This window comes from Lampris incognitus, chromosome 9, assembly GCF_029633865.1.
Source record: "Lampris incognitus isolate fLamInc1 chromosome 9, fLamInc1.hap2, whole genome shotgun sequence".
Taxonomy (NCBI): domain Eukaryota; kingdom Metazoa; phylum Chordata; class Actinopteri; order Lampriformes; family Lampridae; genus Lampris; species Lampris incognitus.
In genome coordinates, this window is record NC_079219.1 from 11,824,479 (window position 1) to 11,851,573 (window position 27,095).

The following is a 27,095-nucleotide window of genomic DNA, read 5'->3' on the forward strand; positions in this document are numbered from 1 at the left end:
ATGGAATTAAGTCAGCAAAATGGGCAAAATGAAACATCACACAGTCCATATTGGAATGTTAATACCAATCATTGTCCTTTTATTTAAAAAATTCTCGTGATTTTTCATGATTAATTACAATGAGATCATCACAATATCATTGATGGCAACACTGACTCCAGAGAAATCTTCTGGTTAAAAACATTTGGATGTTTAAACTAACTTTTTCATGTTTCAATGTTCACTTCATATGCAAAAAAATAATAAATTTCAACTCATTTATTCTGATAAGAGGCGTGTTTCCCTTCTCCTTGTGGGCTTTAAATGGCCCCTAGGCTCCCATTATGGCAGTGGAATGCGTTGGGATTGGCTGATCACTCCCCTCCCTGACAGCCCACCCCACATGGAACAAAATCATTGGCTAACAAAAAGGACATGGGCTATAATTGGTCAAATATCTGAATATATAAGCCAAGAAAACAATGGTTCTTAATTTGAAACAAAAGGAATATAAGAGTCAAACCGTTGGAAATACAGTCAGTAGATAAGAGATGTTAAATTCTTGAACATCAAAGTTAAACAGTGCAGACGGGGAATAAAGATAAACAGTCGGTCTTCTGATTTGTTATCTGACTGGAAAGTTAAAGGAGACACGCGAGTTTAGAGGAGCTCAGAAGCTCAAACACCTGTCCCTGTCCCCAAATAACAGACGCCTCAGACTGTTTAAGGCCAGACAGGCAAGAGGGAGTTAAAGCAACACTCAAATTATTTGTTCACTTTGAGAAGGAATGGCGGTAAACAGGAATGTGATTCGCCTCTTTTAGGCATGTGTGGGGGGGGTGTACAGAGAGACAGGTTTGACTTGCCCCCCACTCAAACCCTCCACCCCCACCTTGGCAGACAGCCCCGAGAGACAGAGAGCCAGAACTGAGCAGAGGTGAGAAAGGAAAGGAAGTGAGAAAAAGACAGAGTTGAGGCAGAAAAGAAGGAGAAAGAAGGGAGAGGAGGGGCAAGACAGCTATCAGAGTTGTACATAATAGCTAGTAGGAGAAACAGGGAGGCTCAGCAGGAGTTCAGTTCTTCCAGCGTCTGGTTGAGGGTGGCGTGCAGACGGACATTGTCATCCTTGGCTGTGGCAAGGGCATCTGGAGGGAAAATGGAAAAAGCAATTTCACTGAGGTGACCTTTGACCTGAGCTAGTGACCGGTCACAGGTCCATTCCCTGTAAAGCCGTGGACACTGAATCACGACAACCAGCAGCAGTTTTGTATGACTGTCGTCATTAAATATATTTAAATTGAAGGTTTTCGGTACTGGAAAGCTAAAGTCCAGGGCCTCAGACTGGTGGATCAGAAGTACACTAGAGTTCACTAGCAGATAATGGTAATAACCTGTAGAGGTTAAAAGGTAAATGATCTGACCCCCCCCACTTCAATATTAGCCGCTCTACCTTTTAATACCATTGATAAGCAGTATTACCAGGCCTGAACAATATATTGTTCAGCGTCAACATCACAGTGTACACATGTGCAATAGTAACACTGCAAAGGATGCAATGTAAGGCAATTTGGGCCCATCAGTCACGTTATGCTACAACTTTTTTAGTGCTTGATGGAAAACAAAAGCTAGCCAGGTCATTTAAAAAAAGATTTGTAGCTCTATTTTATTCATTAAAACCATACAGGAAACTGATGTATAGGTAAATGCTTATTTCTTTTCTAATTTTTCTCATACAAAAGAAGTTTGTAATTTAAGAGGTTTGTATTTTTTATTTTCCCCCCTTTTTCTTCCAATTGTACTTGGCCAATTACCCCACTCGTCCGAGCTGGCCCCGTCGCTGCTCCACCCCCTCTGCCGATCCGGGGAGGGCTGCAGACTACCATATGCCTCCTTCGATACATGTGGAGTAGCCAGCCGCTTCTTTTCACCTGACAGTGTGGAGTTTCGCCAGGGGGACATAGCGTGTGGGAGGATCACGCTATTCCCCCCCCAGTTCCCCCTCCCCCCCGAGCAGGCGCCTCGACCGACCCCTCTGGTTGGTTGGGGCGCCTGCTCGGGGGGAGGAGGACCAGGACACATACCCACATCCGGCTTCCCACCCGCAGACACAGCCAATTGTGTCTGTAGGGATGCCTGACCAAGCTGGAGGTAACACATGGATTTGAAACAGCGATCCCAGTGTTGGTAAGCAACGGAACGGACTGCCACGCCACCTGGACACCCAAGGTTTGTATTTTTGCAACACAATGTTAAATGATGTATTCTGTCATGTTAATTCCCTTAAGCGATATTGCAGCTTTAAGAGTACTGAGATATTTTACACTGGAGGACAGTGACATGAAGCCTCCTGTAGTCTCCTGAATCATTTCTCACCCTTCTTTCACTCATTCACAGAAAAGTCCTGTCTTTAAGGGTAAGCAAAGTGTATAGTAAATATTGTGTGGATGATGGACTAGCCTGGATTAATGTGCACGTACTAAATACCTTGGTGTCAACAAGAGTATTTGTCGAAACTTATTTCCCCTAAAAACATCACCTGAATACTGGTGATAAATTTGTTCCAAACAGAGCTACTTCTGTTAAATGGTGGAGCATTAATATGTGCGTTCAGTTTTCAACATCAGAATCCCAGAAGTGATGTTGTAGAGTTAATTAATACCAGCGGGAGGGCCAACCACGACAAGCTTGATGTAGTGAACATCTGATAAAACCATCTGGTAACCACCATCCAGGTGCCTTGGTACTGAATTAGCCGAGATTCAAATTGTAGTCCTCCTCGTGTTTACTGTAGGGTTTCCAAATAGTTTAATGGGGTTAAGAACAACTAGTTCATTGTAGGGTCTTGTAGGTGACCCTGTGTTTGTGTCAGACCGTCAATTAAAACTCTCAAGTCATTATGTAAAGTCTGTGGCTACAGGACTTTAACCTGCCTTCATGTTTAATGCTAAGATCCAAGATTAATCAGATATTATTTCATAACTGATCAATATTTCTTGTATATCTCTGTACACATTTCTATATAAATAAATCTATAAATATCCACTTGAAGTGATGGTTGTGTGTGTAAGAGAGAGAGAGAATTGGACCATAGAAGCATTGCCAGGTGATTGGCTAAAACTGAACGAAGTTTATCCTGTCAACCTACCTTGATCCTGTTGTGTGAGGGTTTTAAGTGTGTGTGTGTGTGTGTGTGTGTGTGTAGTTATGATGGGGGGGGCTGATAGATAAAGATAAATGCATAGAAGAGAGAGACAAAGAAAGACAGACACAGTGAGAGACCGAGACCTACCCTCCAGCTCATCAATGGTCTTCTCCAGTTTGGCCACTGTTCTTTCAGAAAACTCTGCCCTGTTCTCCGCCTGAACAGCAAAACAACAGGAAGTTCAGTGGTTACAAACAGGAAAACGAGGCAACTGTTCTACTGCCCTGTATCGCAGGCCTCTATGGTGCGAGCATTTCATTCACATTAGTGAGTCAAAATTTCTGTGAATGTGTATAAAAATAAAAAAACAGGTGCTTTTTTTTTTTTTTCCAGTGAAGAACTTCACCGGTCTGCCCAGAGCTCTAAGCTCAACCCCATCCAACACTTTTGGGATGGATTGGAATGCTGACTGCAAGCCAGGCTTGACTGCCCAATAGCAGTGCCTGACCTTGCCGATTCTCTTGTTGTTGAATGATGGAGTACATTTATATAGCGCTTTATCTAGACACCCGAAGTGCTTTAAGCAATTTTCAAACATCTAGTGTAAAGCCTCCCAAGAGGAGAGGAGGCTCTTGTAGCAGCAACGGGAGGACCAAATCCATATTAATGGCCATGGATTTGGAATGAGATTGAAAAGCAAGCATCCACATACTTTTGGCCATGTAGTGTACTTTTGACTTAAAAATGTCATTCTATGAAAATATTCATCCACTACAATGTCCACAGAACATAATATACCATACACTTCATGAACACCGAGCCCCCCCCCCCCAAAAAGACATTCTGCATGTCAAATTGGAGTAATTTGGTTATGTTTAGATGCTGAAAATTTAAAGCTGAGAGGCTTTCTTGATCGTGCAAAAACAATATACATGCATTTATTTACAAGCTGTGGTTCAAAAGACTATCATGGAAAAAGAGGAGCTAGTATGTCCGCAGGCAAAATAAAATGTCTTTACTTGAATATATGCTGTAAAGTGATCCCTATATTTCCTGGGAGGTTTGATGTCCAGTGGCAGACAAAATGCATAGCAAAAACAAGGCTTCTAGAAAAATGATCCAAATGGTGATCGTGTCATGCTCCCATATCATCACACTATGTGGCCACATTTAATTTAATGACACATTAAAGCAAAAAAAGTTACGTGGTGCTGCTGTAACACAAAGATTGAAAAGGAGGGTGGCCATTTTTCAAAGGGCGAGTTTTTGTCAATTTGTTTAACAGGGGGATGGCGTCCCCCTTGCAAACCCCCCCCCCAAAAAAAATCGACCTGTTTCATTAACATTAAAGTACACAAAAATATGGTTCAACTGTCATTAAATGTTTGACTGTGCCCCTAAAAAAAAGATGGTGTACGGCTCTGAATCACTAGAGAGCCTATTGGTCCACAAAGTCAGAGACTCACCTCCTTCAGTTTGTCAGAGAGGTTCTTGATCTCCTCCTCATACCTGTCTTCTTTTTGGGAGTACTGTAGAAGGAGGGAAGAGAGCAGAGCAACCAATCAGAGAACATTATGATGATCACACAAATAATGTAACAAATGCATCCAAGCTTCTCGTCCATTTTTATCATAGCTGGAACTGGGAACCAAAATTCAATTCGTTGCTTCAATGTGGTAGGTGAGAAGTGAAATACTTGAATCTGATTGGTTGTTGCTGGGTGACTTGTTGCCCATATTGTCTAAAAGTTCAGCATTTCTCAACTTATTACAGGTTACTCCACCAATAATGCTGTATTGCTCCCCATCTACTGCATCACTAGCTCTCATAGAAAATGGAGTCTGGAAATGGGTTGCTGGAGTTGTTTTGTGTCTGAACGCACCGTAAACATCCCATAAAATGAAAAAATATAATTACGTTTTTGTTTCCTCTTATCCGCATCTTAATTTACATCTATTTAACACCATGTTCTCGAAATTAAAAAAATAAAAATCATGTTTTTCTCTTCCTGACAAAATACAATAATTTTCTATGAACATCTTCCTGCATTTGTGGGTGTAAACTAACAAAGAGATTAATAAATGGGCGAGAGGTAATGAGTGACCTACCATCAAACTGAAACTAGTCAATAGCATATTGAAGTCTATATTCTCCTAAAACTGCCCGGTCATTATTGGCCTTGAGTCAAATCGAACTCCCTCTCCTCACAAAATCCAATCTGACTTATATCTTGTCGAATTTTCCAAGATATTTGCGGTGCTTTAAATGCTGTTTTGTGAGACCTTTGATACTTCCTCTTTTCCCTTGCCGATGTTGTAATGCAAACTGTATATTAGAGGCAAATTGGTTGAGGTAGTGGCCTCACTCATTGGTCAGACTTCCAATCAAGGCAGTGAATAAACAACGTGTGGACTAACGCCACAGAAAATGGCTTGTTCAGTTTGAAAGGAGAAAGAGGTAGTGAATAATAACTTCTGAAAAGTAGTTTTTGTCTTTTTTTAACCAAACCATGATACTGGGAACAGAAAAGTCCCTCGATCTCAGCTCCAACTCTGTTCAGGTAGAATGGAAACCAGTTGAACACTGGGGACAGACTACTTCAATTCACTTTGCTGACAGCAGATTCAGAGAGGAGTGACCTGCTGATTAGTCATATAAGAGACCAGCAGGAGGCAATCAAATAACCCCCCTTCCTTCTCAAACTTGGCCTCCTAGGATTTTAAATGACTGGTGACATGTTTCGATTTATACTCCAGATTACAGCACTTAATGTGGTTCACAACATGTATGTGTGTGGGTGGGGTGGGGAGTGGAGAGAGACACACTCAACAGATTTACAATGAGAATGGAGTGCCCTTTAACCCACGGCCAGCAGGAGTTTGTAGATATTTAGCCTGCCTGTGGTGAAAGAAGAGGAGTGTTGGGGTAAAGGAGGTGCAGGAGAACAGGAGGTTTATCAAGCTTGGGGCAATGGGAGGGGTTCTTTGGGGGGGGGGGGGGCTTGACGGGAGGTAAAATGACCTGTACCTTATCCTCAGAGGCCTGCAGGCTTTTCAGTGATTGGTCAACACTCCTAAGCTGGTCCTCCAATTGCCGAACCTTACTGTTTATGACCAGACAGCAGGCATGCAGAGAGAGACAGAACAGAACCAAGATATAGACAACACGGAGACAAATACACACACACACACAAAACGATGCGAGTGTGTATAAATAAAAAGGTGGCATTTTACAACGCAAAGAAATACTTTAAAAATACTTGCTCTGTTTTATAAGACATATCATGACATTCAGTGATGCAGCCAAAATATTTAAAAAGTAGTAATTATCAACAACTACAATACAATGACTGATAATATGTGGGATTATTAATTTAGTGACTCACATCTCAGCTACTTCTGCCCTCTCTTCAGCACGCTCCAGGTCACCCTCTATCATCACCAGCTTACGAGCCACCTGACGGAACCCAGAAACAAGATCCATCAGAACCACACCATATATATATATATAACTTTGTTAAAATAAAAACTCAACAGTAGGGAAAGTGCTCAACAAATAAGGAGAAAAATAATCCAGTGAGTCAAGTAAATTCTTTATGACACAGTACAAGCCTGTTTCAGCTGATGATTGCTTATGGCATGAAACAGGCTTGTACTGCCTCATAAAGAATTTACTTGACTCACTGGATTTTTTTATATATATATATATATACACATACACACACACACATATATATACATATATTTATGCACGATGATATCGGCACGACATCAGTATTGGCCGATAAAAACGTAAGAAGGTATGAAAGATATGAAGTCTTGCCGATGTCCCTGGCTGATAAGGTATACACTCACTGGCCACTTTATTAGGTACACCTTGCTAGTACCGGGTTGGACCCCCTTTTGCCTTCAGAACTGCCTTAATCCTTTGTGGCATAGATTCAACAAGGTATTGGAAACATTCCTCAGAGAGTTTGGTCCATATTGACATGATAGCATCATGCAGTTGCAGCAGATTTGTCGGCTGCACATCCATGATGCGAATCTCCCGGTCCACCACATCCCAAAGGTGCTCTATTGGATTGCTTTGCTTTCATGTTGTTGACGCCAAATTCTGACCCTACCATCCGAATATCGCAGCAGAAAGCGAGACTCATCAGACCAGGGAACGTTTTTCCAATCTTCTATTGTCCAATTTTGGTGAGCCTGTGTGAATTGTAGCCTCAGTTTCCTGTTCTTAGCTGACAGGAGTGGCACCCGGTGTGGTCTTCTGCTGCTGTAGCCCATCTGCCTCAAGGTTCGATGTGTTGTGCGTTCAGAGATGCTCTTCTGCATACCTCGGTTGTAATGAGTGGTTATTTGAGTTACTGTTGCCTTTCTATCAGCTCGAACCAGTCTGGCCATTCTCCTCTGACCTCTGGCATCAACAAGGCATTTTCGCCCACAGAACTGCCGCTCACTGGATATTTTCTCTTTTTCGGGCCATTCTCTGTAAACCCTAGAGATGGTTGTGCGTGAAAATCCCAGTAGATCAGCAGTTTCTGAAATACTCAGACCAGCCCGTCTGGCACCAACAACCATGCCACGTTCAAAGTCACTTAAATCACTTTCTTCCCCATTCGCGCTGGAAAAGGAGCAAAAATTAGCGGGTCTACTTGGGTGTCCTGTTTCCATCGATGCCGATCAGAGCCGGAGCAGATAAAAACCCGTGTCTATTGCAGAGTCATTTGACCTGAGGCTGAATGCCGATTGTAACTTTTCCCACTGGCCAAAGTGTCTTTTAACAAAGTTATATATACGTATGTGTGTGTGTTAAATGTATAATATACACTCACTGGCCACTTTATTAGGTACACCTTGCTAGTACCGGGTTGGACCCCCTTTTGCCTTCAGAACTGCCTTAATCCTTCGTGGCATAGATTCAACAAGGTACTGGAAACATTCCTCAGAGAGTTTGGTCCATATTGACATGACAGCATCACGCAGTTGCTGCAGATTTGTCGGCTGCACATCCATGATGCGAATCTCCCGGTCCACCACATCCCAAAGGTGCTCTATTGGATTGAGATCTGGTGACTGTGGAGGCCATTTGAGTACAGTGAACTCATTGTCATGTTCAAGAAACCAGTCTGAGATGATTCGAGCTTTATGACATGGCGCGTTATCCCGCTGGAAGTAGCCATCAGAAGATGGGAACACTGTGGTCATAAAGGGATGGACATGGTCAGCAACAATACTCAGGTAGGCTGTGGCGTTGACACGATGCTCAATTGGTACTAAGGGGCCCAAAGTGTGCCAAGAAAATATCCCCCACACCATTACACCACCACCACCAGCCTGAACCGTTGATACAAGGCAGGATGGATCCATGCTTTCATGTTGTTGACGCCAAATTCTGACCCTACCATCCGAATGTCGCAGCAGAAATCGAGACTCATCAGACCAGGCAACCTTTTTCCAATCTTCTATTGTCCAATTTTGGTGAGCCTGTGCGAATTGTAGCCTCAGATTCCTGTTCTTAGCTGACAGGAGTGGCACCCGGTGTGGTCTTCTGCTGCTGTAGCCCATCTGCCTCAAGGTTCGACGTGTTGTGCGTTCAGAGATGCTCTTCTGCATACCTCGGTTGTAATGAGTGGTTATTTGAGTTACTGTTGCCTTTCTATCAGCTCGAACCGGTCTGGCCATTCTCCTCTGACCTCTGGCATCAACAAGGCATTTTCGCCCACAGAACTGCCGCTCACTGGATATTTTCTCTTTTTCGGGCCATTCTCTGTAAACCCTAGAGATGGTTGTGCGTGAAAATCCCAGTAGATCAGCAGTTTCTGAAATACTCAGACCAGCCCGTCTGGCACCAACAACCATGCCACGTTCAAAGTCCCTTAAATCACCTTTCTTCCCCATTCTGATGCTCGGTTTGAACTGCAGCAGATCGTCTTGACCATGTCTACATGCCTAAATGCATTGAGTTGCTGCCATGTGATTGGCTGATTAGAAATTTGCGTTAACGAGCAATTGGACAGGTGTGCCTAATAAAGTGGCCGGTGAGTGTATATGTTAAATGTATATTATACACACAAACACACACACACACACGTTAAATGCACTTATTGTAAGTCGCTTTGGATAAAAGCGTTGGCTAAATGACTTTAATGTACTGTTATATATATATATATATACATATATATATATACTACATATTAATGTATGTATATATACACTACCGTTCAAAAGTTTGGGATCACCCAAACAATTTTGTGTTTTCCATGAAAAGTCACACTTATTCACCACCATATGTTGTGAAATGAATAGAAAATAGAGTCAAGACATTGACAAGGTTAGAAATAATGATTTGTATTTGAAATAAGATTTTTTTTTCATCAAACTTTGCTTTCGTCAAAGAATCCTCCATTTGCAGCAATTACAGCATTGCAGACCTTTGGCATTCTAGCTGTTAATTTGTTGAGGTAATCTGGAGAAATTGCACCCCACGCTTCCAGAAGCAGCTCCCACAAGTTGGATTGGTTGGATGGGCACTTCTTTGAGCAGATTGAGTTTCTGGAGCATCACATTTGTGGGGTCAATTAAACGCTCAAAATGGCCAGAAAAAGAGAACTTTCATCTGAAACTCGACAGTCTATTGTTGTTCTTAGAAATGAAGGCTATTCCATGCGAGAAATTGCTAAGAAATTGAAGATTTCCTACACCGGTGTGTACTACTCCCTTCAGAGGACAGCACAAACAGGCTCTAACCAGAGTAGAAAAAGAAGTGGGAGGCCGCGTTGCACAACTGAGCAAGAAGATAAGTACATTAGAGTCTCTAGTTTGAGAAACAGACGCCTCACAGGTCCCCAACTGGCATCTTCATTAAATAGTACCTGTTAGAGCCTGTTTGTGCTGTCCTCTGAAGGGAGTAGTACACACCGGTGTAGGAAATCTTCAATTTCTTAGCAATTTCTCGCATGGAATAGCCTTCATTTCTAAGAACAAGAATAGACTGTCGAGTTTCAGATGAAAGTTCTCTTTTTCTGGCCATTTTGAGCGTTTAATTGACCCCACAAATGTGATGCTCCAGAAACTCAATCTGCTCAAAGAAGTGCCCATCCAACCAATCCAACTTGTGGGAGCTGCTTCTGGAAGCGTGGGGTGCAATTTCTCCAGATTACCTCAACAAATTAACAGCTAGAATGCCAAAGGTCTGCAATGCTGTAATTGCTGCAAATGGAGGATTCTTTGACGAAAGCAAAGTTTGATGTAAAAAAAATCTTATTTCAAATAAAAATCATTATTTCTAACCTTGTCAATGTCTTGACTCTATTTTCTATTCATTTCACAACATATGGTGGTGAATAAGTGTGACTTTTCATGGAAAACACGAAATTGTTTGGGTGATCCCAAACTTTTGAACGGTAGTGTATATACATATATATACGTATGTATCTCAATACAGACACAGGGGAAAAAGTTTTAATATTGGTATTCCGCTCCTCATTAGTTGAGCACTTATAACACCATTGACAGTTTTGGAAAAAAAAACCAAAAAAACGCTATGTCTGCTCCTTACCCTGTTGAGCACTTATGAGACCACCATGGACCCAGTGAAGTATTAAAACTTTTTTTCCTGAACCTGTATTGATATTCCGCTCCTCATTAGTTGAGCACTTATAACAACACCATTGATGGTTTCAGGGGGGAAAAACGGTCTATACACACACACACATATATATATATATACACATATGTGTGTGCGTGTGTGTGTGTGTGTCTGTGTGTGTGTGTGTGTGTACCTCTTCATATTTGCGGTCTGCCTCCTCTGCGATGTGCTTGGCTTCCTTCAGCTGCACCTCCTGCAACTCCATTTTCTCCTCATCCTTCAGAGCTCGATTCTCTATCACCTTCATTCCCCTGACAGAAATAGACACATATGTTCTGTATCCTCTTTATTCCCCAGAGAGAAAGGTTTAGAGAAGTGGGGGGTGCACCTAAATATTTATTTGAATTTCTACCCGACACAGCCACTGAACAAGGTAGCAAGCTGAAACATCTGGCTATCTATTTGCCTGCTGATGCTTATCTTTATAATGTAAATAAATTATGAAATTTATTAGAGTGGTTTATTGTGAATTTCTATACATTTTCAATAACCTCAAAAATTAAGCATTTTGAGCTGGTAATCCTCCATGAAAATCATCACATGGATTTGACTCCTTATCAAGTGTGCTCTTTGTCGCCACGAGACTAATTTCATGGAGGCCGATGGTAATAGTTGTGCATAGTAAAGGCTGACCAATGATCAGCCCCTGCAGATATCACCAAATATTTATAATTTTGATGAATTTCAGCATCAGCTGATGATGCTCATAAGATGGCAAAATTGAAAGGCGAGCCTACACTGCATTACGTAAAACTCATCTCGGAGGTTACAATTCTTATTTTCTTCATTTAGCATGATCAGGAACGATGTGTCACAAATGAGTGAATGGGTACAGAATGTGTGCTTTAGTATAGCAAAAGCTTAGGAAATAACATAAAACATGAAATTCAGATAGCCCACAAGTCCTGCAACGTATGTAAATAAGGAATGCTTTGGGAGACATTGACCTGGCCAACAGAGGACTGGACAAACAAACACTAAGGCGAGGTATGCTGAATATACTGTATGTCATACAAGTATATGGTACCGTGTTTTGTATCTCCAGAGTTTCTTTTCTAGAAAATTATGTGTACTCAACAAAGTTGGATTTGACTACTTTAATGAAGCACAGACTGGTGGATTTGAAAAACTTTAGAATTTACTGAAAACAACTGCATGAATGTATTCTTTGTGACAGTATACAGGCGACTCCAAAATGCATAATGTCATTAGTTTGCACAGCTGACCAAGCGGTAATCTACCAGTCACCTGCAGGACACCGAGAACAAGTGCAAAATGTAGGGTGCCGAATGTTCAGGGGGTCGGCACTAAGGGAACAGGGAGGTTGTTTATTTCCTAGATGAACAAGGTAGTGAAATTTGTCAGCTTTAATGTCAATGGTCTAAATGGGCCAGCTAAAAGGAAAAGGGTGCCAACGTACTTAATTAAAAAAAAACTGTAAAAACAAAAAAAGGCAACTTTCATCCAAGAAAGTCACCTTACCATGCATGAGCTTAAGAAATCAAGGAGAGAATCTTTTTTTCATCCTTCAACACTAAGGTGAGAGGAGTTACTATTTTAATAAATAGAAATATTCCCATTACTATTCAGGAAACAATTAGTGATACCCTAGGCTGTTTGTGTTGATAAACTGTTACCGAGTTGCCCAAACTGGACCAAGAGGAACAGAAGAATTTTGATCTTCCATTTACTTCAAAAGAAATTGAAAAAGTCTTAACTTCCTTACGACCTAATAAGTCACCGGGAGAAGATGGTTCCCCCCAAATTTTGTGAAGAGTTTAAGGATTTACTCATTCCTCTACTTGGGTACAATTTATCTAGCATCCAAAACTCAAAGCCTCCCTGATTTATTCTCCATGGCCATAATTTCAGTAATCCACAAAAAAAACAAAAAAAAAAACAACAAAGAAACGTTAAAATCTGTTCCTTCCGACTTAGTATCTCACTGTTGAATTGAGATGATAAATGATTTCTAAAGCTCTACCCAACATGCTAAGTAAATACTTTTCGAAGGTGATAAATTGAGACCAGACTGGTTTTATTCAAAAGAGATCCTCTGCCAATAACTTGTGTAGGTTATTAACATAATCCACTTGGTAACCTCCAGGGCCAAGCCCAGCATAGCCATTACCCTGGACACTGAGGCAGGCGGCTTTTGACAGGCTTGAGTGGCCTTATTCATTGAGGGTCTTGACAAAGTTTGAGTTTGGCCCTTCTTTTATTAATTGGGTCAGTCCTCTATATAAAAAAAAAAACTCAAGCCAATGGACAAATGTCCACTACCTTTCCTGAGTAGATCTAGCAGACAGGGTTGCCCTTTGTCTCCTGGGCTCTTCATCCTAGCCATTGAGCCTCTGTCAGAAGCCATCAGGCAAGGCGCAGACAAGAAGTGTCTAACGACCCAAAAATTTAATCTAACAGATGATAAAATCCTTTATTTTAAAAATCCATACAATTCCTTTATTAAATTACACACTCTCTTAGATGCTTTTGACGCCGTCTCAAAATATAAAGCGAACTGTGAAAAAAGTGAAATCATCCCACTTACAAACTTTAGAGCATTTTGTGTTAATGCATGCCCATGACTCTCCATGCACAGGCCACAAAGGAGTCAAAATAACACACAATGCACTCCAGCAGGTTGCCTATTGGCTGCACATGCAGAAAAATGTAGTAGATTACATCAAAGGCTGCTTGGTCAGCTGCCAGTTTTAACCGTCAAACCCACTTCACAGAGCCCCCTTGCAATGAAGGGGCATTTCCTTCCCCTGGTCAGACCTCCAAACTGACTAGGTACGATCTCTCACCAAACCAGCCAGCAGTAACAAGTACTTCCTCATGGTCACTTGCACATTCACCAAATGGGTGGAGTGCTTGCCGTCCTTGAATGACACAGCCCAGACCACCGCCTACCTACTGATGAATCACATCTCACGATTTGGCCTGCCTAGTCCTAGTCACGTCAACTAAGATAGAGGGACGCACTTTACTGCTGACGTCAACTTTGGCAGCTACTGGGGGTGAAAGCCAGCTTCCACATCAGCCACCACCCTCTGGCCTCCAGCCAGGTAGAATGAGCCAGTTGACCAGTGGCCAGCATACTGAAAAAGTATGTGGCATCCAACTATAAAGATTGGAATGTCAAGTTGCCCATGGTCTTGATGGCCATCAGAGCAACCCCATATGAAGCAACAGGAGTCTCCCCCCTTTGAAATTATGGCTGGTAGGAAAATGACCCTTCCAATATACATGCTCTACCAGCCAAGCGAGGTGAGCATTGCAACAGCATCATCATCGGCGGACACTCAGGGTCAAGTATGACTGTCCTCCTTCTAGGTCCTTGTGCGTCTTCAGGTGGACATAGAGGCTGATCCTGGAGCCACATATTTTGGGGCAATGTGGGCAAGGGTGTGAAGAAGTGGTTGAAGATGAGGTTTGGGTCTTTCTGGTAATCCTCTTTTCTGAGTCTGCGCTTGTTTTCAGCACCATGGTGGAGGTCATGGTTGTAGCGCCCAGCACCCTCACAGACAGCCGGTCTCCAGGCCTCCCTGTTTTTTGCTGCTTATTCTCAGGTGTTAAGGTTGACGCCAAACCTTTTGATGTGGGCCTTGATGTTATCTTTATATTGCTTTTTTGGCCCTCGTGGAGAACAGCGTCCTGTCATGAGCTGAGCATAAAGGACTTGTTTAGGGAGGCAAGAATCAGATATGAGGAGGATATGGCCAGTCCATCTCAGCGGATGTTGTGGGATGATGGCAGTTATAGTAGGCAGGTTGGCCTCCTTGAGGATGCTGAAGTGGGTGCGCTTATCCTCCCAGCTGATCTTAAGTATCTTTCTGAGGCATCGCTGTTGGTATGCTTCGAGTGCCTTAAGGTGCCTGCTATATGGGATCCAGCTTTCTGACCCATACAGTAGGGTGGGGACAGCACTGCCGCTTTGTACAACCAAATTTTTGTTCTGGCTACAAGGTCACGGTTTAAAAAAACCCTTTTACTCAATCTTGAGAAGGCCTGGCTGGCACAACTAAGACGATGGTGTATTTCAAAGTCAATGTTGGCTTTTGAGGAGAGAAGGCTCCCAAGATATGGGAACTATTCCACTTTTCGGGCCTGGTGTTGTCTACAGAGATGGATAGGGGCAGAGCAGGCATATTTTGGTTGGGTGGGGGTTTAACCCCACATTGGTTAAAGAAATAATATTGGATTTACATAAAAGGATTAATTTACCTATTACCTTGATTGGCCAAATACAGTGTTAAAATGAATTTATTACTAAGTTTACAGTATCTTTTCCAGTCCTTAGCAGTCCCAGTGCCACAGAATTTCCTTAAAACCCTTAATAGACATACTAGACAATTCATATGAAATGGTAAGACTCCAAGGATCTCTATGGAAATCCTTACACGGGACTATAAACTAGGTGGTCTTCGACCACCTAGTTTTAAAAAGTATCATTTGGCTCCTCAAATGCGATTTGTTTCTTTTCTTTTTGAGAAGCACAATGTTCCACCCTGGGTTTTAATCAGATTGTATATTTTTAAAGAGAAAGTGACTGGTGATTTCATTTATAAATGGACCCCAAGGATCATAACCACTAGGACTGATAACCTTGTTTTGATACATATCAAAATAGTTTGAGGCCTGTAAGAGTCTTTCTTAAAACCACTTTAGGATCTAAAATGATTTGACCTGTGCTCAGTGATATAGACAAGCTGCTTCATGAGGGAAATGTACTTGGGTTCATTTCAAAAATGTATTTTCTGTTGATGGATAGAGCTTCAAAGCCACGGTTGCACAAATTTAGCGAGAGGTGGAAGTCCGACTTAGATGTAACAATTGATGCAGAGCTTTGGTAAGAATTGTGCCAAGAGAGTTTGTCAGCTACTATTAATGCTAGATATATAGATTGATACATTGTACATTTCTTCACCATCTCTATTCCACACCACAGAAATTGCGTAAATATAAACCTGAGTTATCAATTATGTGTTTTAGATGTGGTATCAAGGGCTCGTTTCTGCATTGCACCTAGTTGTGTACAAAATTCAATACCTTCTGGCATGACTTCTGTGACATTATGACAAAAAACAGGATTTATCTTCCCATTGCATCCACAAATTTGCCTATTGGGCAATCTTATAACCGTTGGTGCACATTTACGAAACTTTCCAAAAAGGTATTTAGAAATAGCTTTATTCATTGCCAGGAAGTGTATAGTAATGACATGGAAGTCTGATTCCTATCTCCTCACAGCTAAATGTTTTCTGGAAATTAATAGCTACAATCCACTCGAAAAGACCAAATATACTCTCAAAAATGAATAAAACACCTTTCTAAAGATTTGGCAACCCTATTTGGCCTGTATGGACACCCTGCCGATGCCTATATTAAGATTTGATATAAAAATGTTATCAGAATTGTTACACCATTAGCCGTCTGAATAAGCCAGGATTATATATATATTGCCTCTTGGTATTTTTTGTTTTATTTACGTACTAATTTAATTTGTCTTTTCTTTCTTTTTAAATTTTAATTGACTACCTACTCCTTTTAAGTAAGGTCCTCTTATGTGGGTGGCACAGGGAGGGGATTTGGAGCCATGTTTGTGTGAGTTTGTGTTTATTTTCTATATCTTGTTAAATCTAAAATTTGAAAATGATAATAATACTAAAAAAAAAAACACCCATAAAGGGTGAAGTGTACCCCCATCTGCGCTGCCAAGCAAATAGCAGCTTGGTTCTCTGCTGTTATCTGCATGTATTTACATTATATGTATACATTTGGTGGCGAAAAATTCGTCCCCTTCTATGCAAATGAGCCTCATTGCAAAACACCAGCGCTAATAGCCACAAGCAGTTAGAGTGGAAATTATTGCTGTCTTCTGAGTTGGTGGTAGCAGCGATGGTAGCCAGGCCAAGGCATCGTCATGCCAGGCATGCTCATGAGGGGATATTTCACAGGAGAATATCACTTATTGATTTTAATGAGACTGAAATCATTCGCAAATACAGGTTGCCAGGTCACACAATTCTTGCTATACTTGATGACATCAAGGATGACATTGAGCCTGCCTATTGTGTTCTTGGCGCGCTACCATTTAATACTTTGCCTCATGGATAATTGCAATCAGATGCAAGACAAAGGCAAACTGCACTCAGCCGCAAAACCTTATAGGCATGTTTGCGCGTTAATATCATTAGCGCACTATCTTTTGTGAATTGGACCTTGAGATGGGGCAGACAGCGGTTTCATGTGATGCGCAAATCATGGTGCTAGCAGTGACACAATCCATTCTTTGTTAGTTTACCTGTCAATACAGAGTAAGTCTTAGAAAAACAAGAGACATCCACAGATTAAAAAAAAAAACACAGATGAACGTGCATGACGTTTACAAATAATTAAAATAAGTATATTTAAAATTAGTAAAGTCTGCATGTTTCCTTGTGTCTGTGTGGATTTCCTCTGGGTGCTCTGGTTTCCTCCCACAGTCCAAAGACATGTAAGTCAGGTGAATCAGCCATACTAAATTGTCCCTGGGTGTAAATGTGTGTGTGTGTGTGTGTGTGTGTATGTCGGCCCTGTGATGGCCTGGCGGCCTGTCCAGGGCGTCTCCCCGCCTGCCGCCCAGTGACTGCTGGTATAGGCTCCAGCATCCCCATGACCCTGAGTAAGGATAAGCAGTTTGGATAATGGATGGATGGATAATTAAAATTAAATTAAGTTCTCATTCAAATCAAACATCCCAAGATATGAGTGGAAAGTATTGTTCTTGCAACTACATTTATAGCCTTTATTTTTCTCAAATGTTGATTAACCATGTCATGTGATATGCAACTTCAGTACACTTCAAAAACAAATATTACTGGGGCCACTACAGAAAATTGCAGTTCTTCTTCTCTTTCTTTTGGCTGCTCCTGTTAGGGGTCGCCAAAGCAGCTCATCCGTTTACATCTCTTCCTGTCCTTTGCATCTTCCTCTTTTCCGCCAACCACCTGCACGTCTTCCCCCACCACATCCATAAACCTTGTCTTTGGCCTTCCTCTTTTCCTCTTGCCTGGCAGCTCCATCTTCAGCATCCTTCTCCAAATAGTATACCCAGCATCTCTCCTCCACACATGTCCAAACCATCTCAATCTCGCTTCTCTTGATTTGTCTCCAAACTGTCCAACCTGAGCGGTCTCTCTAATATACTCATTCCTAACCCCGTCCATCTTTGACACTCCCAATGAAAATCTTAGCATTTTCAACTCTGCCGCCTCCAGCTCCGCCTCCTGTCTTTTCATCAGTGCCACCATCTTCAAACCATACAACATAGCTGGTTTCACTACCATCTTGTAAACCTTCCCTTTAACTCTTGCTGGTACCCTTCTGTTGCAAATCACTCCTGACACTTCTCCACCCACTCCACCCTGCCTGCACTCTCTTCTCCCCCTTTTTTCTGCGCTCCATTACTTTGAACAGTTGACCCTAAGTATTAAAACTCATCTATCTTTGCCACCACTACTCCTGTCAACCTTACCATTCCGCTGTCCTCCCTCTCGTTCACGCATATGTATTCTGTCTTGCTTCTATTGACTTTCATTCCTCTCCTCTCCAGTGCACACCTCCTTCTCTCAAGGTTCTCCCCAACCTGTTCCCCACTTGCACTAATACTTTCCCCATTTGATCCTTGGCTCTGTCTTCACTCTCTCCCGTAATACAGAAAATTGCAGATGAACATTTAATATCCAGGAATTCACATTATAGACACTACTGGCCACAATTTCAAACATTGACCATACATGGTCCAGCCATAAACAAGGTTTTGACCTAGGCTTTGCAATATTTATTTATCTATTTATTTTTGGTATTTCCATTCAGCCCATTGCCAAAGATAGGCGAAGTCCATCATGCGGTCTTATTTCGGAAAAAGTATGTATGGTAGCCAATGGCTGAGTAACTAATAATTTTTTGATCCTGTTTGAATTGTGCCACAAATTCGACATATGATTTGTCAATTTAAAAGATAATTTTCCAAGTCAAGAGTCTGTCATAAAACTGAACTATAAGACTGTGAAAATTCCTAATTAGAAAGACTACACACCCATAACTACACACGTCATAACTTTCTCTCGCCCACTCGCTCCACAAGCTACCCAGAGCCGCTGAAGTTATGTCTGTGTGTTTCATACAAGGTTGTAGTCACACAAGCAATGGGTCTTGCTTGTTTTTTCGCTTCCCAGCTGATAAAAGGACCAGGACTCACTGGATTAAACACATCAGGTAAAATACATGTGTGTGTGGAACATAGCTAAGTTACGTGACGTATATATCAAGCGAGACGAGAGGTGGAGTTCACTGAGCGGTTTCACAAAACAGCTTTATACTTCAATAGTTTTATGACAAACTGCAACTTTCTTGACTTGCAAAATTATCTTTTAAATTGACAAATATCATATTTGTAATTCATGGCACAATTCAAACAGGATCAAAAAATTATTTGTCGCTCGCCGTTGACTACCGTACATAGTTTTTCTGAAATAAGGTCCCATGAGGGACACTGGAAGAGGAGGGATTTCGCCTCTCTATACGACATGTCAAATTTCAGGAAAAAAAATTGGCTGGATGGAAACCCCACAAATGTGCCCTATTTTTTCCCCTCATTTCTTGTCCAAAAGGTCATAGGTTCCATCCTCACCTCCACTCGACAGTAACATTATTTTTTTTAATAAAAAGTAAAAAAAGTGACAACTAATTGACTTGACCCACATATCTGATTTTGAAACCTGCATGCCTCCATCCATCCATCCATTATCTGAACCGCTTATCCTACTCTCAGGGTCGCAGGGATGCTGGAGCCTATTCCAGCAGTCATTGGGTGGCAGGCGGGGAGACCCTGCTTGTCCAGGGTGTCTATCCACATGTATCATGTGTAATTACAGTGCAAAAACTATTCGCCTAACCCTATGTGGATGAACAAACCCTGATTAACACTATATGAGACATACAGACTGTCTTACCTCTCACTCTCGTCAGCAGACTTCTCAGCTTCCTCCAGTTTGTGCAGGGCAGTGGCCAGTCTCTCTTGGGCTCGGTCCAACTCCTCCTCCACCAGCTGGACACGCCGACCCAGAGACGCAACCTCTGTCTCAGCCTGAGATCAGTAATATATAGATAGAGAGAGAGTTAGTAACCAAGGAAACTTAAGTAGCACACAGACAGCTAATTAAGCTAGAAGTTTTAAAAAGTCCTGCTAGAAGTTTGAAAAACTCCGCCTTGTCTTGCACGACTTCCCTGAACACCTAGTCAGATGTACACTGAACCCAGTGGCGATCGCAGCTCAAATCGCATCGTGTCTGAAAGCAGCAAGAGACATTCTCTGGTATTACATTAGAAGATGAAGACATGGTGGCTATTTTACAAGCGTGGCCCAGATAAAGCACCTCCTTTTCTACTTATTGTGATGTTGTTCTCTGACTTTGGTAGCAGCTTCGAATTCTATGAAAGAAAGCAGAAACGATGCTATGTTGGTAGCTATAAGACTCAAGTATATTCAGAACACATAACTTGCATATTGTGCAACATGCAGCAAAGTTGTTCTGGCTAAATATAAAAAAAGACTATAATTTGTTTTCTCTACATGCTATGGCAGTTAGAAAGACACAGGCTAACTTTAGCTAAGGTTACACTACTAATTATCCTGCCAGGCGGGACAGCCTGGAGGGGTTTATGCATTTGGTCACGTACGTGCGTGCGTGCGTGCATGTCCACAGCTAATCTCACAATCTGCTGGATCTCTCAGCCTGAATCTTTTGTGCACAGTTATGACTGTATGATGAAGAACCTCTCGTGGTTGCTGTGATTAAAAACCTTCGTTCTCGCCGTTCCCTCTCTTCATTCACTCTCTAGTTCGCTCGACCAATGCTGCGCTCTGTCGCTACCCGATCTGAGTAAACCGTGCGCATGCATGACTCACGTCTGGGGTTGACTCAGATCAGGCAGCAACATGATTAGACTTTAATAAAAGAATTTTGATCATCCAAAAAATGCCAAAGTTATAGAATAACTTCCTCTATTTTGCAGTCAAAACACGAAGTATTGCATATTCTTATTGCTGCCCCATCTGAGTCAATTGTAGATATGAGCTGCGCATCCGCGAACATAGATGGTTTACCCAGCTTTATTATATTATGAAAATAAAGACAGGGTTAGTGTCAGACCAAAATCGTCGCATAGGAAACCTTTTCTTTTTGGAAAGTGCAAGTTCATATTACACATCTTCCTAACATACAGTGAGCGAGCAAGTCTAATGGATTATAAGTCTATTATAACAGGCGTCTGAAATTCAGATTTGACCAGAAATGTAAAGCACTTTGAGTGGCTGTTGCAGCTAGAAAAGTTCTATATAAAATGCAACTTGATTAACTGATTGATAGTGGATGGAGCGCGAAAAATCGTCGATATATTATAAGCAATGTCGTAGCGCGGGGAAGGGGTGAGATTTTTTTTTTGCCGCTGCTTGTGTTTCCTCCCTCTGCAAATGAGTATCTAAGTCATTTATTCATAACTAACATAATTTTCTTATTTTTAATAATTTTCTCAGTCATTTAATTTCATTCAATTCCTTTAATTATGTTTTGGCTGATCGGTGTATTCTTTATAAAAGTTATTTGTTCAAGAAAGTACTCTTCTGAGTACCTTTGTATAGTCATATCGGTACAAAATGGGTGCAAAATCCACATAGGAAAGGTCTATTTTCAGTCCAACTCAAAAATTGACTATACAGTGCATCCGTAAAGTATTCACACCCCTTCACTTTCCCCACATTTTGTTATGTTACAGCCTTATTCCAAAATGGATTAAATTACTTTTTTTTCTCATCAATCTACATACAATACCCCTAATGACAAAGCGAAAAAGGTTTTGTAGAAATTTTTGCAAATTTATTAAAAATAAAAAACTGAAATATTGCATGTACATAAGTATTCACACCCTTTACTCAGTAACTGGTTGAGGCACCCTTGGCAGCGATTACAGCCTCAAGTCTTCTTGGGTATGAAGCTACAAGCTTGGCACACCTATATTTGGGGTATTTCTCCCATTCTTCCCTGCAGATCCTCTCGAGCTCTGTAAGGTTAGATGGGGAGTGTCGCTGCACAGCTATTTTCAGGTCTTTCCAGAGATGTTCAATGGGGTTCAAGTCTGGGCTCTGGCTGGGCCACTCAGGGACATTCACAGACTTGTCCCGAAGCCACTCCTTCATTGTCATGGCTGTGTGCTTAGGGTCATTGTTGTGTTGAAAGGTAAACCTTCGCCCCAGTCTGAGGTCCTGAGCGCTCTGGAGCAGGTTTTCATCAAGGATCTCTCTGTACTTTGCTCCATTCATCTCTCCCTCGATCCTGACTAGTCTCCCAGTTCCTGCCGCTGAAAAACATCCCCACAGCATGATGCTGCCACCACCATGCTTCACTGTAGGGATGGTATTGGCAAGGTCATGAGAGCTGCCTGGTTTCCTCCAGACGTGACGTTTGGCATTCAGGCCAAGGAGTTCAATCTTGGTTTCATCAGACCAGAGAATCTTGTTTCTCATGGTCTGAGAGTCCTTTAGATGCTTTCTGGCAAACTCCAAGTGGGCTGTCATGTGCCCTTTACTGAGCAGAGGTTTCCGTCTGGTCACTCTACCATAAAGGCCTGATTGGTGGAGTGCTGCAGAGATGGTTGTCCTTCTGGAAGGTTCTCCCATCTCCACAGAAGAACGCTGGAGCTCTGTCAGAGTGACCATCGGGTTCTTGGTCACCTCCCTGACCAAGGCCCTTCTCCCCCGATTGCTCAGTTTGGCTGGGCGGCCAACTCTAGGAAGAGTCCTGGTGGATCCAAACTTCTTCCATTTACGAATGATGGGAGACCACTGTGCTCTTCGGGACCTTCCAAGCAGTAGAAATTTTTTTTTACCCTTCCCCAGATCTGTGCCTCGATACAATCCTGTCTCGGAGGTCCACAGACAATTCCTTTGACTTCATGGCTTGGTTTCTGCTCTGACATGCACTGTCAACAGCGGGACCTTATATAGACAGGTGTGTGCCTTTCCAAATCATGTCCGATCAATTGAATTTACTACAGGTGGACTCCAATCAAGATGCAGAAACATCTCAAGGATGATCAGTGGAAACAGGATGAACCTGAGCTCAATTTTGAGTGTCATAGCAAAGGGTGTGAATACTTATGTACATTAAATATTTCAGTTTTTGATTTTTAATAAATTTGCAAAAATTTCTACAAATACTTTTTCACTTTGTCATTATGGGGTATTGTGTGTAGATTGATGAGAAAAAAAGGAATTTAATCCATTTTGGAATAAGGCTGTAATATAACAAAATGTGGGGAAGTGAAGGGGTGTGACTACTTTCCGGATGCACTGTATATATATTAACCTTGTTGTTCTGGTATGCACCTGCCATTAGTCTGCTGTTGTCCTCAAGGTCCTTCGATTTTCTTGACAACCATTCCTCCACACACAATAGCCACCGAGATCATTGGATCCCAGGGTCCTCTTAAGAAGCTGACATTTCAAATATATCCCTATTATTTGCACAGAAGCTGTTATTGCTGATGTATGTCTTCAGGTGCATCATATATAAATCACAATAAATTGAATGCATTTTTAAAGGCAACAATGATTTATGTTTAATTTCTGTAACATTCAATGCCTGCAATGTTTTTTCGTGCTGATCCTGATATGAAGAATTATTATTGTTTGCTAAATGTACAGACGTTTAGTACTGTATTGCTCTCTCAAAGAAGTCTTGAAGTATACCAAGGGCCAGCACAGAGCACACTGCCTTTTATACTGTGACTGCACAGCAATTAAAGAGACAGTAAACGTATTTTTCACATCAGGTGCACTGTGGGTCTGGACGGCTTCGTGCTTGTTTTCTCCACAACCATCTGGCGACCCCCGGAAATTATCTCACAACCCCTTGGGGGTCCCGACCCCCAGGCTGAGAACCAATGCTTTAAGGAGGAATCCAATCATTAGCTTGCATGCAATGGTAGTGCATTACAGACATCATTGGCACCAGCATTCTAAATGGGATTTAGAAAAAAATGTGGCATCTGAAGGCAAGCCAAAACATAAACCAGTGTGTAGCCATATCCCTTCCCCTACATTGTCACAGCCAATGTCTAGGAGAAAAACAAGGAGTGATATAAACCAGTGAGTGTGTATTCACGTCATATTTCTGGGAGGGAAAAAAAAAAAGAGGAACAAATTAGGGACAAACCTTCCATACAACCAGGGGGGGGGGGGCACACGCTGAGTGCTTGCAGGCAAACTTTGTGCGCGAGTATAGCACATATTTCTACTTTTCAGGATATTACTGTGTCGTTACATAAGCTATGGCTGAATGTTCCAGAGAAAATGATCAGGAATGTATAAAATATTATCTGTGATTCAAAGGTTAATCAACGATTTTACAGGGGAAAAATAGATAGGAGAAACTGAGTATATTATATGGATAAAATAAATTGATTAAAATATATTTTAATTAAAAAGACAAGAGAAACAAACCGAAATCTACTAAATCGTATTGTAAAACAAGAATATACTGTAGAGTTACAATTAATGTTTGGGCCAATTAAAGCTAGTGTTGCAATAGTTGCTAAATCAACTCCTTACAGTTGAAGGACATTACTGTTTAAAACAAAGTTTTTAATACATATTCTTTGCAAATCTTTGATTTTGCTGACAGAATGAGTCAAACATGTCTTGAAGAAAGCATAATCATTTTTGTTGTTGTAGTTATCCAAGCTGAAAAGTTTCTAGTGTTACTTGGGAAATGTTCTGTAACAATGAGCTCGGAGAGGAAAGGGCGGGATATGTCTGACCACATTTGGTCAGCACACTGTACAAGTATCTCACATCCGTTAAGCCAGACTACACACCACCTAATCACACCACCATGCAACTAGACAACAATACATTTGACCACATTACCGTTGAACTAGACTATCATCCATCTAACCACAATACCATTTAAACAGACTTCCAACCATCTAGCCACACTACCATCCAACTCACAATCCAAGCAGATAGAATACTACTATGATATCCAAACCAAATATTCAGGAAAGGCTAGGCTGGTATCGACTGGGTTGTTGCGAGAGGCTGAGTCATTTGCCTTGAGTAAAGAGTTTCTATATTTGAGCTATCAGTTCCAACACGCGTGTCCTACAGGGTTCTTATCAAAGACTAAAAGAGCTACTAACACATGGACACACTGATAGGGCTAGATCGTATATCTGGATGGGAAAGGTAGCCTGGGGTACTGAATTACATAAAATTTAACATACAGGCCACACGGTCAGTCGTAAAGGAGAATTAAACTGCACAACCCATTCAACACCTTGTGAGAGCGCAGGATTCTGCCGATGTGTTGACAGCCTTGCCCAGAGCAAACGGCTGGCATTCCTAAACGTGGAAGACTGCAAGCGAGTTTCACAACAAACTATTCCACGCATTCAAACACGGCTTTGGAACATGGAGCCTCCACAAAAGCACACTGCAGTTACAGACCAAAGTAAGAGAGAAGAGAAAAGCGTTGGGAAACTTTGTATCATGTAGCAAATAACGTGTTGCCGACTTCATTACGACAGGTACATTAATTAACAAAAAGGGAACCTGTACCTGTTCTCTGGTCCGTTTCTCCTGCTCCACCTGTCTCTGGAGCACCTCCGCCCTCTCCTCGGCTTCGTCCGCCTGCTGCTGCAGAACTTTGATTTTTCGCTTCACAGCTTCAATACTGTTGACTCCGGCCATATTTTTTTTTTGTAGAGGCGTCGGTGGGCTGAAACTTGGAAGGGTTCTGCTCTTCAAACTGGAAGGTAGAAGGAGCGCTGCAGTTTAGTGAACATCGATGTTACTGCTCTTCCTATTCAGAAACAACGCCCTGTCAGTGGCGCCCGTTTCTCAAGGACCGCCGCACACCCTCGCTAACACCGGGGATTTAGGTGGTTTGATTAAAGAAAGCTTTCTACTTACCTGCTGCTGCCGGTTAACAGGATGAACCCTCCTGGATTTTAATCCCGAGTTTCCTCCACAGCGTGAATTCGGACAAGTTTTACTGTTAGCTTCCGTTAGCTTCTCGTGGCTAACGGACAAACTAACCGTACGCTTTTAAATGAGCGGGTTTCCTTCTACAGTGAGTCACAAAGACGAATATACCTGTTTTCTATCGGCGACGAAAGAGACCGACTGACACCGATTTGAGATGAAAAGTGATTTAGATGAAAGCCTGACGTTTTACTCGGCGGATCTTTGCACCCCTCTTCCTCATTTCAGTCAACTTCCGGTTTGCTCCACCCTCTTCAGGAACTCGCGCATGTCTCCTGGGGCCTCTTGTCCTCGTGTGTCGGCGTACCAGAGGCTGCAGTGCGTGTATTCTTAAGGTTAGGTCTTTGTTAAGTATGTGTTGAATGTATATTTTAATCTCCCATTGATACGACTTTTTATCGGCTAGCCCGTCTCTCGTTGAACCAGTCGAGGTTCATTTCTTGCTTCTTGAGGGATTCTTGAAACTTCTCAAAATAATTAATAAAACAAGCTTTTTCAGTTTCAGTCTGACTTGGGGGAAAAACTGACATGACTGTTGTCAAAGGTCTCAGAGGTGTGGTTGAAGCCTCGGCGGTCTAAAGCGTTAAAGAAAGGTGCTTGTGATACAGATTTAAACCCAATGTTTGTGTGTGTGCTGTTGACTGTGCAGGGGTTCAGTAAAACCCTATTGGGTCTCACCCACCCGGCACCACTAAACCCGCTTGTGACCGTTGATGGCTGGTGTGTGTGTGTGTGTGTGCCCATACAGCAGCCGAGGCAGCCCTGGCTGCAAGTGCAACCCCACCCATTACAACAAATATGAGTGTGTGTAGTGGGTTTTCTAATAGAGGGACTTTTTCAAGTAATAGACAAACAGTTTAACGACATAGCTGTTGGATTATAAACTTGATTCAATTCTACTCAAAACGGCTGGGTTAGGGTTTCCACTCTTTTGACAGCTGTTGCTCGTGGAAGGTCACATTACTCTGTATCAACTATTGGTGGAGGCCTCAGCTCAAGTCTCTAAATGGACTATGTAACTGAACACACAAAACTTGAAACAATGACGTGCATTGTAAGTGGATAAAATATGGCTAAAATATGCGATCTCAGATTTTATACCCCAATTTAGCAATTTCTCATGACCTCAGTATTTCCAGGACATCTGATCAACTGTATCATTTTTCAGTTGTTTTCCATAACTGGTAAACTAGTCTATAAATTTTCCACTTTTCAAGATGTGTGGGAATCCTGAAA

At 41.9% G+C, this 27,095-nt stretch overlaps 1 protein-coding gene across 1 annotated transcript; it reads right to left on the reverse strand.

Annotated features, from left to right (window-relative positions):
• Positions 1-50: 50 nt before the first annotated feature.
• Positions 51-26,103, reverse strand: LOC130118687 (tropomyosin alpha-4 chain-like). The gene is made up of 9 exons (XM_056287129.1): positions 25,788-26,103; positions 25,434-25,623; positions 19,771-19,904; positions 10,905-11,022; positions 6,507-6,577; positions 6,149-6,224; positions 4,588-4,650; positions 3,269-3,338; positions 51-1,124 (listed from the first exon to the last, which is right to left on the reverse strand). The coding sequence occupies exons 2-9, from the start codon at positions 25,563-25,565 to the stop codon at positions 1,042-1,044; spliced, it is 747 nt and encodes a 248-aa protein (XP_056143104.1). The 5' UTR covers positions 25,566-25,623; positions 25,788-26,103; the 3' UTR covers positions 51-1,041.
• Positions 26,104-27,095: the final 992 nt, after the last annotated feature.

Bases quoted from the DNA above. Each gene is read 5' to 3' on its own strand.
- LOC130118687 (XM_056287129.1), bottom strand. From the start codon at position 25,565: ATGGCCGGAGTCAACAGTATTGAAGCTGTGAAGCGAAAAATCAAAGTT. The intron at 4,651-6,148 runs GTACAGGTCATT...CTCCTTCTACAG, and splicing joins TGCAGGCCTCTGAGGATAAG to TACTCCCAAAAAGAAGACAG. The intron at 1,125-3,268 runs GTAGGTCTCGGT...TTTTCCCTCCAG, and splicing joins GACCATTGATGAGCTGGAGG to ATGCCCTTGCCACAGCCAAG.